This window comes from Cryptomeria japonica, chromosome 4, assembly GCF_030272615.1.
Source record: "Cryptomeria japonica chromosome 4, Sugi_1.0, whole genome shotgun sequence".
NCBI lineage: Eukaryota > Viridiplantae > Streptophyta > Pinopsida > Cupressales > Cupressaceae > Cryptomeria > Cryptomeria japonica.
The window spans coordinates 398,504,307-398,520,195 of NC_081408.1; the positions used below are offsets into that span (position 1 = coordinate 398,504,307).

The 15,889-nt window shown below is 37.1% G+C and overlaps 1 protein-coding gene across 1 annotated transcript; it reads left to right on the forward strand.

Annotated features, from left to right (window-relative positions):
* The first annotated feature begins 9,528 nt into the window (after positions 1-9,528).
* On the forward strand, positions 9,529-14,830 carry LOC131074671 (uncharacterized). Its single transcript, XM_058011344.2, has 6 exons — positions 9,529-9,607; positions 13,095-13,327; positions 13,427-13,558; positions 13,665-14,065; positions 14,183-14,582; positions 14,696-14,830. The coding sequence occupies exons 2-6, from the start codon at positions 13,114-13,116 to the stop codon at positions 14,737-14,739; spliced, it is 1,191 nt and encodes a 396-aa protein (XP_057867327.2). The 5' UTR covers positions 9,529-9,607; positions 13,095-13,113; the 3' UTR covers positions 14,740-14,830.
* The last annotated feature ends 1,059 nt before the right edge of the window (positions 14,831-15,889 follow it).

A 15,889-nucleotide genomic window follows, 5' to 3' on the forward strand; every position in this document is an offset into this window, starting at 1 on the left:
TTTGATGATGAACTACTGGAAAATGTTGAAGTTTAAGGCACTTCCTTTGCTCCTCAATTGGAGTGATTTTGCCTTCCTTTGCTCCTCAATTGGAGTGATTTTGCCTTCCTTTGCTCTTCCATGGGAGCGAAATAGCTTCCAAGGCCTTCCTTGAAGGTAATTTGATGCATCTAGGTTGATGAAAGAGTGCAAATTGATGAATTAAGGGCAAATTGAAACCTAACTAAGTGGCGTAATTAAGGTTACTTCCTTTGCTCCCCTTTAGGAGTGAAATTTACTTCCATTGCTCCTCACTTGCAGCGAACTTCTCTTCCTTTGGTCTTTCATGAGAGCGAAATGACTTCCCAAGCAGTCTTTAATGGTAATGTGATGAATTTTTGCACGTGGAGACTAAAAACCTTGAGGCATGATTGATAAAAGAGAGACAAATTGATGAAATAGGGCTAAGAGAAGGTTGGATGGTGATTTGAACTTCACTTCCTTTGCTCCATCATTGGAGCGAATTCCACTTCCTTTGCTCCATCTTTGGAGCGAATTTCCTAATTCCTATGCCCAAAAACTTGAGTAAATACATTTTGGTGTCAAGGTTTGAGTCTTGTTTAGTTGCAATGAAGTCGGCCTTAGGAGATAATACCAATTGCATTTAAAGCCTTGTGAGGTCGGCCTAAGAGCTAAGAAGGCACATCATTTCCCTCGCACGCCTATAAAGGCTAATCCAAAATCAGTCATTTGTTCACTTGAAGCAAGCATATTCCTTCTCCATAAGCAAGACAATGAACCTCACTTGCTTTGCGAATAGAAAGGAGCAACCTCCCTTATAAATGCACCTATCAGACCTGCAACACATAAAAAATCAGAGATCATATCAAATTAAGAGGGTGTGTAAAAGTTATATATCATATACGTTTGATACCATATTTGTTTTGTTTTGTAGATGTGAGAGGATGATAATTGTAAAACAACACCTTGAAAGAGTGAAAAGAGGAAGATTGCAAGATTCTTGCCACCATACAACTTCAAGAGGAAAACTTCATCGGCAAGCACAAGGGTATCAAGGAAGGTGATTACATAGGAAGGATCTTAAGGGATTCAAGAACTTTCACCGCATCATGTTGACACGAAGAGGTCAAAACCTTGGCGTGCAAAGGAGAGATCATACAACTACCTCAAGGCAAGATAAGCATGCAAAGATGGAGGAACGACTCGACTGTAACATCACCACATTGAGCAAATGAATAATGTTGAGCATCTAGAGATATTGCTCAAACATTTTGCATTGATCTACCAAGTACAAGTGAATTGAGGTGACATCTTAGTCATCATTCCACCAATTAGAGGGTTCTGCATTAGCATGTCCGGATCCAATGAACCAAGCTCATCCATGGGGACACAAACTCCAATGTACCTATCCCCATTATCTATTGGACAAATATTCAAGAGAAGACATATGTCCAAATATTGTAATTATTTCATTGGCTAAGAAGAGTTTGTTGTAACAAACCTTGATTAGGGTTTCCATTTTGTAATCTCAGCCATTGATTGAGAGTCAATCTGAGCCTTTGAATTGTAATGAGCTCTCTATATAAGGCTCAAACTATTCATTTGTAAAGGTTAATAGGAGATTAATAGTGAATAGTTAATAGCAGGTTAATAGCAGGATAGATAGACTAGAAGATAGCAGCTAAAGTAGAGTAGGAGGAGAAGGCATAAATTGTTGCCAAAGTTGTAAAGAAACTTCCTTTTCATTGAAGTTATGGTGGAATGTGTTGTTTCTTTACAAGTGCATGGTTTCTTGTTGGATCTTCATGTTAGATGATGAATAATTAGATGAATGAAAGGAATTGTGTATGATTCATGGTGAAACTCCTAATCCATACCACTAGCAGTTTGTTGATTGCAAATTCGCCTTGTGTGGTCAACTGGAACACTTGAATGAGCTTAAGTTCAATTGTTGTTCAATCATTGATATGCATTCAATTAATGGTGTCTATGCTTGATGATTTGAAAATCATCTAATTTCCTTAGAAGATCACACTAAGCTTAGCGGAGTTGTTGCTTTGCATGTCAAAGTAGGGCTTAGTCGAGTTTCCCCAAAGATTGTCCATCGTTCCTCCATTCCTAGACTTCTTAAACCCTATGTCTTTTGCCCTTTTTTTTTTATCTCCATGCAAATAATTAGAATTTAAGTTCCATCAATTCAAGCATTCATGTACAACATAAGTCCCCTTGTGATTCCAGCATTATCACATCAAACCATTGAGCTTATCCACACGTCGTGACCCGACATTAGGAACCTTGGATTCTTCCACTTGATCACATAGTTTAGCATTTGGGAGGACTTTGTTCAAGAGAGGAAAAGATACTTTTGGGTATTTTATTCTGTGTTTGATTGTGCATAAAAAACACATCAACAGGTTGACTAGCATAGCACAGCTTGATAGACTATTCAACCCTCATTGTGCGGCATTTTTCGAGATGAGTAGAATTAGCATAACACAACTTGCTAGACTATTTCGACTCTCCTCTACATGAATCACACAACATAACACAGCTTGTTGTCTCATGAGTATTCCTGTTCTCGTGGATCATGTAGCATGACACAACTTGCTAGCCTGTGGGTTCCATGGTCTCTCTTGCTTTTCTTCTCATGGATCACCTAGCATAATGCAGCTTGCTAGGATGTTGCATCCATGTTCTCTCCTTTCTCCTCCCCATGAACTCATAGCTTTGCTACTTGTTGGATCATGGTTCATCACTCGATGCATGCTCTTGCTCTTTTCATGTGACCACTTGTGTTCTGGTAATAGCATTCCGAGAATGAGATTAGTAGTTGAGACATTTTGACTATCGAGGTCTTTTCAACAAGTTGACTTGGAGCTTTTTGTTTTTAGTACTAACCCCCTTGTGTTGTGTCTCTTTTGTATTTGTTTGGATTTTTTGTCTGTCTTATTTTGTGTGTCCTTGCATGTGATTGCATGAGTGAAGACCCTAAGATTGTGGGCTTGGTTCCTCAAAATTAGTGATGTCTTATCACTTTGTGATCTCGCTCCTAGTCTCTCTCTCTCTCTCTCTCTCTCTTCCTCATCTTTCTAGTTTACCGTGAGTATTTGCATAAACTCATACTCTCGTTAACATGGGGGCTAAATGTAGTGTCATAAATTGAAACCGATACAATTCACATCTCATATTTGTGCTCTTACTTTAGTGTGTCCTATCTCCATTCCCCCCTAGGCCCGTTTTTGCCCCTTTTTACTCCAAATCTAATGTCACCTATTGGCACTGGTAAGTGGACCTCATCCTAGGGTTATCCCCCCTTTGTTTGGTGGCTTCTTGTCTTTCTTTTGGAGGACAAAGGCATTGTGGTGCCCCTGTCTAGGCCATGGCGCCCTGGTCCTCCTTAAACATGACCCATTTTAAATGTGGGTGGGGATTCCCCCTCCCTGATGGATTTTGGTCCCCATGGCTACACTTGACCGTTGGAGGTCGGTCTGATCGGTAATTTCCCTTGGAAACCCTATATAAGGACACTATCAATTCATTATGACATCCACAAAATACCCCATTATTCGTGCATCTATCAAGCTTTTGTCATTAAGCATTCTCAGTCCGTTAAGGCAGCATTTCATCCCACCATATCCTTCAAGCATCATGGAGCAAAGTCATATCAATCTTCATGCAAGCATGTGTGTTTGATAGGTCATTTATGTTCATGTGTTTGTCATGTTATTGCATTCAACATTCGTGATCATGTCTAAAGAGCATTGCATCATCAATCTTCCTATCAACCATAGCAAATTTGAGGTATATCTTCCAACATTTATTTTAGTATTTATATTTTCTACTTCAATGCAATTCAATGTTAATTCCTAAACCTGGGTTTGACCCAAGGCATACCCCTATCTACAACCCTTTTCCTCTCTTTCTGTGTGTAGGGAATTGATTTAGGAGCTGTGATAGAAGATTTCGATAGAATATACAATGATGAACAGGTTTGGATTTTGAAGGAGCGAAAAGCGGAGGTTCAGGGTGACCTACCACCTTGGACCTGAGAATTTTGGCCAATCTTTTGATAGTCGATCCTGTGCGTCTTCCTAATCTGAAAAATATCCCACTTGCCTATCCAAGATTTACAGGACCAGGGTGACCTGCCACTCCAGTCCCGACAATTCAGCTTGAATTTTCAGTATCAGGTTCCAATCCTATTCTTTTTCTTAGATCTCTTTTTGTGGCTTTGTCTGACATCTGTATTGTTCTATAATTTCTGTTTTGCTTCATTGATCCATTACTCTACCCTAAACTTTATAATAATTTCAACTCAAAAAGGGAAGACAAACAAACAAGTGAATCTAATCAGTATTTCAGCCCTTTTCCTAATCGAATTGTGGCTAGATCTATTGGAATTCATCCCCCTTTTTCAATGTAATGGCATATTAGGTAAGATTAGTGGTTTTATTATCTTCATTGGTGAAACTAATTTTACCACCAATACAATTACATATGAACATTTGTATTTTTTCTACCCTTCTTTATGAGATCTAAAATCCATTGGAACATTTGTATTTTCACGAAGCTCACAGTACTGTAAAATGTGTAGTTTGTTATTTAACTTATAACTGTTATAATATATATTAATAATTTAATACAGTTTAAATTTGAATTAAATTTTTTTTTTAATTGGTTTCAATTAGGCTAAGCTTATTAGAAACTTAGAAATACAAACACAATTTGTATTTTAAGAAGATGTAGACTGTGCTTTTTTAATTGAAAGAACTAATAAGCTTATAATTTTTAAATAAAATTTCCAAAACATAGACTTAAGCCTACCAATTGACAACTATTTGATCATTAAAAAAAAGGAATGATAGTTAAACAAATACCCTACTTCCTGTGGTGTCATGGCAAACAAATCCTTGAAAAAATGGCATCCAATGTATACCGTCCCTTCCTTGTGTGGCATGGTGGCAAAAAGCCCTCGAAAACACCTTCACGCGTCATATTCACTCAATCTTGTTGTGTTTTTTGACCCTGTTGATGTGTTTTCCGCTTTTACAGCGTTCACGTTTTAGGTGTTTTTTGTTTTTCCAAGCTGGAAATGCATGGAGACGTCTTTTTGTCTCCTGCTAACGTCTCCCAAACCCTAAACTGCCTCCCTGGTAGTCTCCGAGACAGGACCAGGATGCATCTCCCTGCAATGTTGGATTACTTGCTTGTCCACATCTCAATTTTTGTATGCTCCAATCTTGCCCACATTGGGATCTTGCTGATTATAAAGAACTCAAGTTTGTGTTGATCCATTTTAAGATTATTTTTGTTTGTTTGTTTGTGAATTTGTGCTTAACAGTCTTCTTGGGGAAATTACACTATTGTGTTGGTTAATGAAGGTGCACACATGAAAACTGCCATCCAACCCTTCTATAGAAACCTTTTTACTCTTGACAAGTTCAATGTTGAAACTTTAATATTGCAAATTGGTAGCTAAAGTTGTTCCCAAGAATATTGATTCCAACCTTGCACTTTTGTTAGATTTTGATATTAATGTAGAGGAAAGTAGAAAAGTTATTGGCACTTTTATGAATGAGAAGGTTCTTGGAATGGATGAATTCCTCATTGAATTTTATAAAGCCATTAAAGAATGGGTATCTTTGATGCTCCTTGAGGTGTATAATGAAGCAATTTCTATTGTTTCTTTTGGTAAAAACATTAATAGTGGCATAATCAAGTTGCTGCCTAAAGAAGGGGATTCCAAATAGATTAAAAACTGGAGACCTAATAATATTGCTCAGTATGCCATACAAAATTCTTGCCAAGATCCTTGCGTCTAGACTACAAAAAAGTTGTCCTTCATATTATCACCCCCTCTAAAACTAGCTTTGTGAAGGGGAGATATATTCTAGACAATTTAATTGCCAGTGGGAAGGTATGCATTGGGCCAAAGCTTCTAAGTAGAATGTTTCTATGTCATTGTGGGACTTTGAAAAATCATATAATAGAATTGAATGGCCTTTTATTGTGCTTGTCTATGTCAAGAAGATGAATAATGGATGTTTGAAATGTCATTTCGAATTTGTTACAGTTCTACATTTCATCAGTTGTAGGTTATGGCAGCATTGAAAGCCTTTCAATTCAACCTCCACACACACGACACCTTCCGGAGGTCACCCAACACCTAATATTAACCCAACACTGCTATAAGTGTCTCCAAACACACCCATCACTATTGCAAGACTACCAAACACAAAGGGACAGGTCTGCAAGCAACATTCCGTCATATCTGGTATGTTCCCAATTGCTAAATCCACAAGTCCAATGGGGAAAACAGAGACAATACTCGAGGCAACACCCTTGAAAACACTCCAATAAGCAAGCAAATCTGTGGAACAGGTCTTCAATGATATATTGAACACACCCAATACTGCACAGAGGTCTTCTAACACACCCAACAGCCTGCAAATCACTCAAATCTGCCAAGAATGATCAAGGAACAGGTCTGATATAGTTTTTTGAGTGATGACAAGACTGAAACAGTCCTGTTGTAGGGCATAGCAGCAAGGAAACACCTCCAGACACCTCCGAACCTTCCAAGAACACCCCAATGGTCTCAAATAAACTTGACTCCAATCCAGTGCTGCTGAAACAACTTCTAATTGACTGAAAATGGTAAGCTACAGGTCAGCTACAAAGTTTTGAGCATACCCATCAGGAAAGGGTGCTGATATACAGGGGTGAATTTTCCAGGGTGAATTTTCCTGGAAAATTCATATCTCCTTCAAAACATATTTGTTTAACCTGAAACTAGTAGCAAATGATACTACTGAGATTGGCATCACTTTGGAGGAGGAAAAAACCCTAAGAACTTCAGTGCTACACCATGAAACCCTCACACCATGCATTCATTGTTTTCTGTAAATGGTATGATATTTATTGGATTGACAAAACACTAGTGATCAGCCTCAAGAGGCCCTTCAATGGAGTCGACTAGCATTAAAAATCACTTTGCATATGATTTCAGATCATTCAATCCCATTGACCCACTTCCCAATGCATAGTTTGAATGGTATGGTCCAGCTAGGAAATCCTTGGCAACATAGCTGAACTACCAGCAATAATAGGCCCTGAAAACCCTTCAAAATCACCACAAAACTAAAAAAAGATCAGAAAATCATGCTTCCAAAAATCTGCAATCAAAATATCATGAAAATCTTCATATTCTTGAAACCTCAAATCTGAAAATACGGTGAAATCAATGGTGACCCTTGTGTGGAATCACTCAAACCAGCTAGGGACCATCTCTCAGATCTGAAACCAGTAAAACAATGAGGGTTTTTGTCCTCAATCGATCTTGGAAGAACTCTCTGGTTCAATCCAACATCCTGTTATGTGTATTCTTCTGCATCCTCCAAGAAGTTTTGAGTTCTCCCAAGCACACCCAGAAGCTTACGAGAAAACTCAGAAACTGACCCAAAGCTCACAGAACAATATTGTTTAAAAATGGGGACATTACAACCCAAAATCTTAGAGGAAAACTTGGAAACTAGCCAAAAGCTAATGAGACAACATTGTGTAAAATAGGGACATTACAGATATAGATACTAAAATGTTGAAATTTAATAATCACAAGGTATACTAGAAATAACAATTTTCCATCGGCATCAAATCAAATGATATGGCTATCATACAATGATGCAAACCTTCAAATGACAATTCACTATGGAAACCCCTACGTTGAAGTACTGAATTGATATGCAACCTATAAACACTTGCATGCAATTGGTGAATATTGACATGCATCTGCTATATACTAATATGGAATTGTTGAAACTGGCATCTTCAATTGATCAGCACATTGATAATCCCTAAGTGGAATCACTCAAATAGATGAGGGTTTTCCTCTCCAAATCCAATCTTTGTAGTGCATAGGGAATCCATAGATGGAATTACTTAGATGAATAAGAGGGTTTTCATCCTTGAATCCATTTTACCAAAGGGATTTCATTCGAAGGAAAAAGAATGAGCACAGTTCAATCTAGGAGAATAAAGATATGATGAAAATTGGAATCCCTTCTTGTCCAAACCTTTCTTTTATAGGCACTTTCGAGGAAATAAAATATTTAAAAAAAAATTTATTTCCCCCCTTTTCCTGCAAAAGAATTCTCTAGTACCCCATGCTTAGTGACACTTTTTCTTCGCTTTTTTAAAACAACCTTTTTTTATATTAAAGTTACTTTTTGGACAACTTGAAAATAATATCACCTCAATATCCTATGAGAAATAAATATTAAACCAAGGGTTTTCCGATTAACTTAACCTGAAAAAGGGACATGACAAATGGTGAAAAATTTCATAAAGAAAGTTTAACTTCCTCAAGAAGTTAGAACACCAGCTCCAAAGTCTTTAGAGTTAAAGGAATTTTCATATTAGTTATTTTTAGCGAATACTATAATTAGAGAGTCCTATTTTTGGGCGGTTATTGGAGAGCTTATTTGTAGTTTTGCTTGAGTGAGCTTTTCTTTAAGCCTTGTTTAGACTAATTTATTGATTTCAAGTGCTTTCTATCATTTTTTAGTTGTTTCTTGTGTTTTGCTTCAAAGACAATTTTTAGGATTAATTAATGATTGTCCTAAGATACTAAAAATCAGGTGTTGTAAACTTATAAATAATTGCTTTTGGGTATATTATTCCTTAATGTCAGTTAATGTTATACTTATGCTCCAGAAAATTGATATTCAAGAATTCAAATTTCATTTTATGCTTGTGTTGAAAGTGTTTAGTTGCTGTTGATTGGATTGAAAGTGAAGAGTAGTGTTAGGCTTTGTATCAAAATTCCAATTCCTTTTAGGTGTAGCTTTGCATGCAGCTAGGTTGTTCATTTTATGAAAATATTAATTTGTTCAAATGTCAGAAGTCATTCATTCCATTTTCGTGTGTGTAGACTTGTTGGTTTCTGGGTTCAGCCAATGAGAATGCATTTATTTTGTCTATTTTAGTTATTTCATTTGATTGCAAGTCTTAGTTATAAAATCTTGCATGTGAGAGAAGAGTTGTTTCTAGTCTTGTGCTCATACTTGAGGCCAAAAAGGTGAAGCATGAATTCATTTGGTTTCTTTCTCTTTGCAAAAACCCCCAAAGATTTTGTATCTAGTGTTAGTATTTGTAGATTTTGCATCTAATGTTAGTATTTGTAGATTTTGTCTAGGGTTAGTTTAATATTCAAGGAGCCCCCACTTTTAATTAAAGAGGGGTTTTATTTCAGATACTATTTCAATTTAAGTTGTCTTTCAAGAAACAAACTAAAAGTCTAAAAAACGTTAACAATTATTCAAAGAACTTTGATAGTGTTGGAAACACCTTTATTTCAGAAATGTAAAGCTTCCAATTGTACAATTCTTCCTAATTTTTTTTCTATGGTATCTCATTTGACATAATAGAAGATCAATGATTCTGACAAATGATCATTTTTCCCTTGATACTTTCTCTTGTTGTGAGTACACACAATTCTATATCCTAATAAACTAACCTTGAGAAATCCACAGCCTATCTTCTTGGATGTCCAATACGTGGAGTGATCCTAGAGCCATGGAAAGCTATGCAGATGGGCATACAAGGACAGGTATTGACTGTGTATTGCAAAAGAGCACATCCAATTCTAAATTTCAGTCTCATCAATATGACAGCAGGTCTCACCAATGCTTGAATGTCATTTACTTCTATATATTTTGCAATCTATTTGAAGTCATATATATTGTGCCAAAATTTTAATAATATGTGTATCTTTCAACTTTTATGAAGTGAACTTGGAGGAGAACTAGACTATGTGCTTTTACCATAAAGGATTTATGAAAAACATATCATGCATATGGGTAAAGATAATTGTAAGCTTTTTTCAAATAGTTTTTCCCCTCTTTTGGGGTCTTTTTAACTAATGAATGGTTTTCTTATCAAATATGCATTACTTGAAAACAATACATCAGCATAGATTTTTGTTTTTTGTACATATTGTATTGTTTATTCCATATCTCACTGTCTTTATGTAGTCTAGAAACTTGGTAAATGGCTCCATGTTAAACTGTAGTTTGTATTTAATAATGGGATCACACATGCATAAGTATTAGGAAATAATTTTTTTTTCCTTGGGGCCTTGTGGAGGTGACTTGTCAATTAGTAAGGCTTTATGAATGGGAAGTTTAGGCGAGCAATATATTCCATCTTAAATGGAGACAAGTAGGTTTAATCACAATCAATGCTTTTGTTCTATATACAGAATCGAATCCAAAAACACTTGTAAGAATCATTATAATTTGTTGGTTTTTTAAGAACACATCCACTAACAAGACTCTCATGAAGAAACGGTGTAAAATTCCAATAAGTGATTTTTTATTTAATTTTTAAATTATCCATCAAAGTTGTTAAATTAAGAAGCAACCACTTTCTACATTGAATTGGGCAGCCCACCAACTGTTTCTCTAATGTAATGAAAATTGACATCATAACAAATGAAAGCTAAAACACATTTTTCAATGCGACTAGATTGGTGTTGAATGTCTTTGAGATTAAATGTGTTAGACTTTCATGGATTGGAATAGAAAGAAATATGGTATGACATCAGAAAAGAAGCACAAAAAGAATCATTATTATTATTCAATCAATTACATTGATTTTGAGCTCGATATGATGTTTGAAGTAAATGGTAAAAATGGTACTTTTCTAAAGGAGGGAACAACTATTAGCCATATTCTATGCTATCTAATTAAAGCAAAGGGCATGGAGGTGGACATGTGGCCTTGGCAATAATCAATGTTTGTGTGAGTTTGAGGGACAAGGGAATGTTGGGATGAGTTTCAGCAATGACAATGTTTTTTCCAGATTGTAGAGATTTTGGGTAGACAAAGATTAAAATGATATATAAAAAATTAATTAAAAAAACAAAGTTGCAATTTACATTTATGTAAATAGCAGGACTGAAAAAAGATGAAATCTATGCAAAGTTGATGATTTGATGATAAGTTGATGTAACTATCAATATTTATAGTATACAGTAAGTTTAAGATACAAAGTACACTGGCAAATTTATTTCGTAGTTTGGCATAAATGTTGCGGCGTACTCATTCTTGGAATTATTAGATTCATCTAGCTCCTATAGCTAGACCTTGACCAACCTTGTATGAGGAACTTGATTTTCATTAGTCTATGGTTTCCTCTAGCTCTATATGCCACTATGTTGTTGGACTCTCCTTGTACATAATCTTCTTGATCCATGAGATGCAAGAAACAATGTACAACCAGAGGCTTTGTTGCTCTCCTAGAGGTAAATATTTTTGGATAGAATGGACGAAGCTATATGCAGATCAATTCTTCGCAACAACCAAGAAATAACAAGTCATAAAAAGAGATAGGCAATGAGCTTATCAGTGATGGAGGCCCATATAATTGCCACCAACTCACTGGGTTCTCTTTTGTTGACATCTTCCTATCTATCTTTGGCAAATTCATAGCCCCTTGGTTTGATAAATTTGGTGTGATGTGTTAGATGTGCGTGACTTCCTTTGTACAATACATCTTAATAGCCTTTACTTCCAACCACTTTTTCATATGGTCAATGTGTTGGATCCATAGAAACGGGACTCGCCCAGACTCGGCGAGTCCGAGTACGAGTCAGGCCCGGCGAGTCCCAGGGGCTCGGACTTAGACTGGCCCAAACTCGCCAAACTCGGTGAGTCCCGAGCCCCTGACTCGGCCAATGTCAAGCCAAAGAAAAACACAAAAAATAATAATTTTGCAATGTTTTTTAAGTCCGCTTTTTTTTTATAATTATCTTCTATCCCTAAAAGTGACTTTCATTTCATTCACTTGCAAAAAAAGGAGGAGTAAAGTGAGTTGGGAAGAAAAACAAGGGTGCATAGAAGAAAAACCAGTAAGGAGGAAGCTCAAGTTTTCTTCAATTTGTCACATTGGAGCTGCATTGTGTTTCGATTTGGTGCATCAAGAGTTGGATAGGAAGACTTTGCAGCTCGTTTCAAGCTTGTTGTAAGAGGTACGATTGTTTTTTTGAAGATTAGTTTGTTTCTTGTATGCAAAAATTCCATTTTCTATTCATTTTTTTTGAAAGTTTTACATTTTCTTTCAAAATCTTTTGTATGTTTGTATGTAGCATGTAGTATGTAGTTGTAGTGACACTATGTAGGGTTTGTAAATTTCTTTTTTTTTAAAGTAGGGTTTGACAAACCCTACTTTAGTTTGTTTGAATGTATGTAATATGTATTAATTTTATTTTGTATTTGTAATGTTTTATTGCAGCAAACTTCACTTTATTATTTGCCTCAACTTCAAGTTTCACAAAACTATCCTAAAATGTCTACTTCAGCTTCTAGACCCCCCATTAGAAAGGACCCTGCTTGGAAATATCATGAGGATTTTCCAGGGCAAGGAAAGGGGCAAACAAAATGTATGCTTTGCAAAACAATATTCCATGGAGGTATATATAGGCTGAAATACCATATTGTTGGTGTGCGTGGACATGATACCGAACCATGCCTTAAAGCATCCCTGAGGCCGTATGTGAATGTTATGTAATGGTTGAGGAGATTGAAAGGAAAAAGAAACAAAAGGAGGATCAAGCGGCCATTGGGAGAGAGACAGTTTTAGGAAGAGGGACACAGTTAGGTTGTGTTGGAGGCCCTTCTTCCTTACCTCCATATCGTCCCACTCAGTTTGCTACTGCTGGTGCTTCCGTTTCTGCTTTTGCTTCTATAAGTGGTAGTGCCACCGCCACCTCTCATGCTCCTAGCACTAGTAGTTGTAGTGGGAGTGCTACCATTGGACCTAGGATTCGTAAATCTAGGTTGGATTCCTTCTTTGTGCCTCGCACTACTCCTGGGTCCCAACCGTCGCTTGAGGGCATGGGTTGGAACAAGGAGGTCCATGATGCTGCTAAAATGGCAGTTGGCAGGTTTTAGAGCTATAGCTGTATTCCATTCTTTGTAGCCAGGTGAATGTTTTACTAACTTTTTTTGATAACTTTGATTGTTTTAATTTTTATACTTAACTTATCTCATTGAATTTTTATACTTAACTTATCTCATTGAGTTTATTTGCGACAGGTCTCCTTATTGGCAACAAATGGTTGATGCCATTACCATATGCGAGGCGGGGTTCAAAGCCCCTAGTGAGAGTGATTTGAGGGGACCCATTTTGTCTCAAATGGTGGATGATGTGAAGAAGGATTTAGATGAACAATGCCAGATATGGAGTACTAAAGGTTGCACCATCATGACTAATGGTTGGACGGATAGGAGAAATAGAACTCTCCTTAATTTTCTTGTTTCTTCCACAGGTGATTGATTAATTTTAGTTTCATATAGTCTTTAATTTTTTATTGTTTATCTAATGGTTTATTGAATGATCATTGACCTAGCTTTATTTTTTATTTCAGGGGGCACCGTTTTCATCAAGTCCATTGATGCCTCTTACCTATGTGAGCAGATAGAGGAGGTGATTGAAGATGTGGGTGAGGAGAACGTGGTACAGGTGGTGATCGACAATGCAACAAATTATGTTGCTGTGGGTAAACTTTTGATTACAAACTAATTTTGTTTGCAAATTAATTACTATCTTGTAGTTTGTACCTCCATTAATTACAATTTACAATGCAACAAATTATGTTGTTGCAGGTAGACTATTGATGGAGAGGCACCCATCTATAGTTTGGACTCCATGTGCTGCTCATTGCATTGACCTCATGTTGGAGGATATTGGAAAAATCCCATGGGTCAAGAGATGTGTAGAAAGGGCAAGAAATGTTTGCAAATTTGTATATAATCATTCATGGGTGTTGGCTCTTATGAGACAATACACAGAGCAGAAGGAGTTAGCTCGTCCAGGAATCACAAGATTTGCCACAAACTTCCTCACATTGCAGTCCATGCTTAGGTCTAAGTCTGCCTTGAGACGTATGATTGTTGGTGAGGAGTGGTCTTCCTCATCCTATGCTACCACCCTTGCAGGGAAAGATATGGCAGACTGCATTTTTGATGAGCAAGGCTTTTGGGTCCCTTGTGATGAGATAGTGAAGGTAATTTTTTTATAAATTCTACAATTTAACTTTATGTTTTACAACTTATTATATGCATTCTCTTATTTGCTCATTTTTCTAAATTACACAATATTTTCAATTTTGCACTTTGTTAAGCCCTTGGTGGTTTTGTTGCGAGTTGTGGATGGAGATAAGCCCACAATGGGCTATATAAATGAGGGCATGGATAGGGCGAAGGAGGCCATCAGATTCATCTATGGAGGAGATGAGAGCAAGTATGGTCCCATTTGGGAGATCATTGATAGGAGATGGCATCATCAGCTTCATAGGCCCATCCATGTGGCAACCTATTATCTGAATCCGACATTCCGTTTTATCCCTTCTTTCAAGGCTGATGTGGAGGTCCTTAATGGGCTATATGAAATCATGGAGAAGATGGGACCTGCTGGTACTTCTCAGATAGACCTTTTTCGAGAGCTACAGTTGTTCTCAGATGCACAAGGGGAGACCTTCTCTCGTCTTGTTGCCAAAGATGGTAGGACAACTATGATGCCAGGTAAAAATAAATTGTAAGGCTTAATTTTAGTTTTATTCAATACTATATTGTAACTTGTTAAATGAGTTCACGAGTGAGACTGATTTTATTTATTTTTCTCATTTCAAACTCAGATCATTGGTGGAACTTTTTTGGCCTAGAGACACCAAATATTTAGAAGTTGGCCATTCGCATCTTGAGCCAACCATGCAGCGCATTAGGTTGTGAGCGCAATTGGAGTATGTTTGAGCACATACACTCCAAGAGGCGCAATAGATTATCTGTGGAGAAGATGAATGATCTCATCTTTGTTCACTACAACCTCCGCCTGAGAATGAGAAAGAATGCAATAGTTGACATGTCTCCTATCATTCTAGATGAGGTTGATCTTGAAGCAGAGTGGGCCAATGAGAATCAGACAGCTCCTGGGACTCCTACAGCTGTATTTAGTGATGATGACATTGATTGGATCGACCAGGTAGATATAGAGGCTGAGGCTGTAGCCATGGTAGAGGAGCAGAGAGCACAAGTAGAGACAGGAAATACTAAGACTCAGAGTGACACAGCTGTTCCTGATGTTGGTGAGCATGACACAGCTGTTCCTGCTGTTGGTGAGCATGGCACGGTGTCACGGGGAGCGACTATGGCTGCTGAATCATCTAGGACCTACTTTAAACGCCTTCGCAGGGGGCCAGGGCAAGAGGGTGCACGACCCTCTGAGCCATAGGCTTGTACACTTGTAGTTGTATTTAGTATTTACTATTTACCTTTGGTATTTGTATGGAACATTTGATGACGATCATATGATGACATGGATTTTTTATTCCATGAGTTTTGTAATATTGTATACATTTGACAATATTTATATATCTATGTTTGTTATTTTCTTCAGCTACAATTTGTGTTTATGCTTATGTGATTGATGTATACTTGTGTATGTAATCAAATGAGCCGAGTTTAATGATGTTTTTGTGTCTTTAAGGTGTATTCAATAAAGGGTGTCTGAAACAAGTTTTAAATCTTTAAAAATCTCTAAATTTCTTGAGTTTTTCACTTTCCCGAGTCTAGCCGAGTCTGGAGCTGAGTTTGACGTCGAGTCCCGAGTTTGAGTCCGAGTCGGCCTTGCCGAGTCCGAGCCGAGTCCGAGTCCCGTTTCTTTGGTTGGATCCCTATGGAATTTTCAAGTTTAATGTCATTTATGTTTGTTTCATAATGTTTATCCACCAAAGTGTCACACATATACACTTGTTGAATTTCATGAGTTCATCTGTGAGCTACTTGTTACTTGTTCATTTTGAGAAAGGATTTCTATTCTTAGCAGCGTATTG

Coding starts and splice junctions, on each gene's coding strand:
- LOC131074671 (XM_058011344.2), top strand. CDS start 13,114: ATGGTTGATGCCATTACCATATGCGAGGCGGGGTTCAAAGCCCCTAGT. Junction 13,328..13,426: donor TTTTCTTGTTTCTTCCACAG/GTGATTGATTAA, acceptor TTTTTATTTCAG/GGGGCACCGTTTTCATCAAG. Junction 14,583..14,695: donor TAGGACAACTATGATGCCAG/GTAAAAATAAAT, acceptor TTTCAAACTCAG/ATCATTGGTGGAACTTTTTT.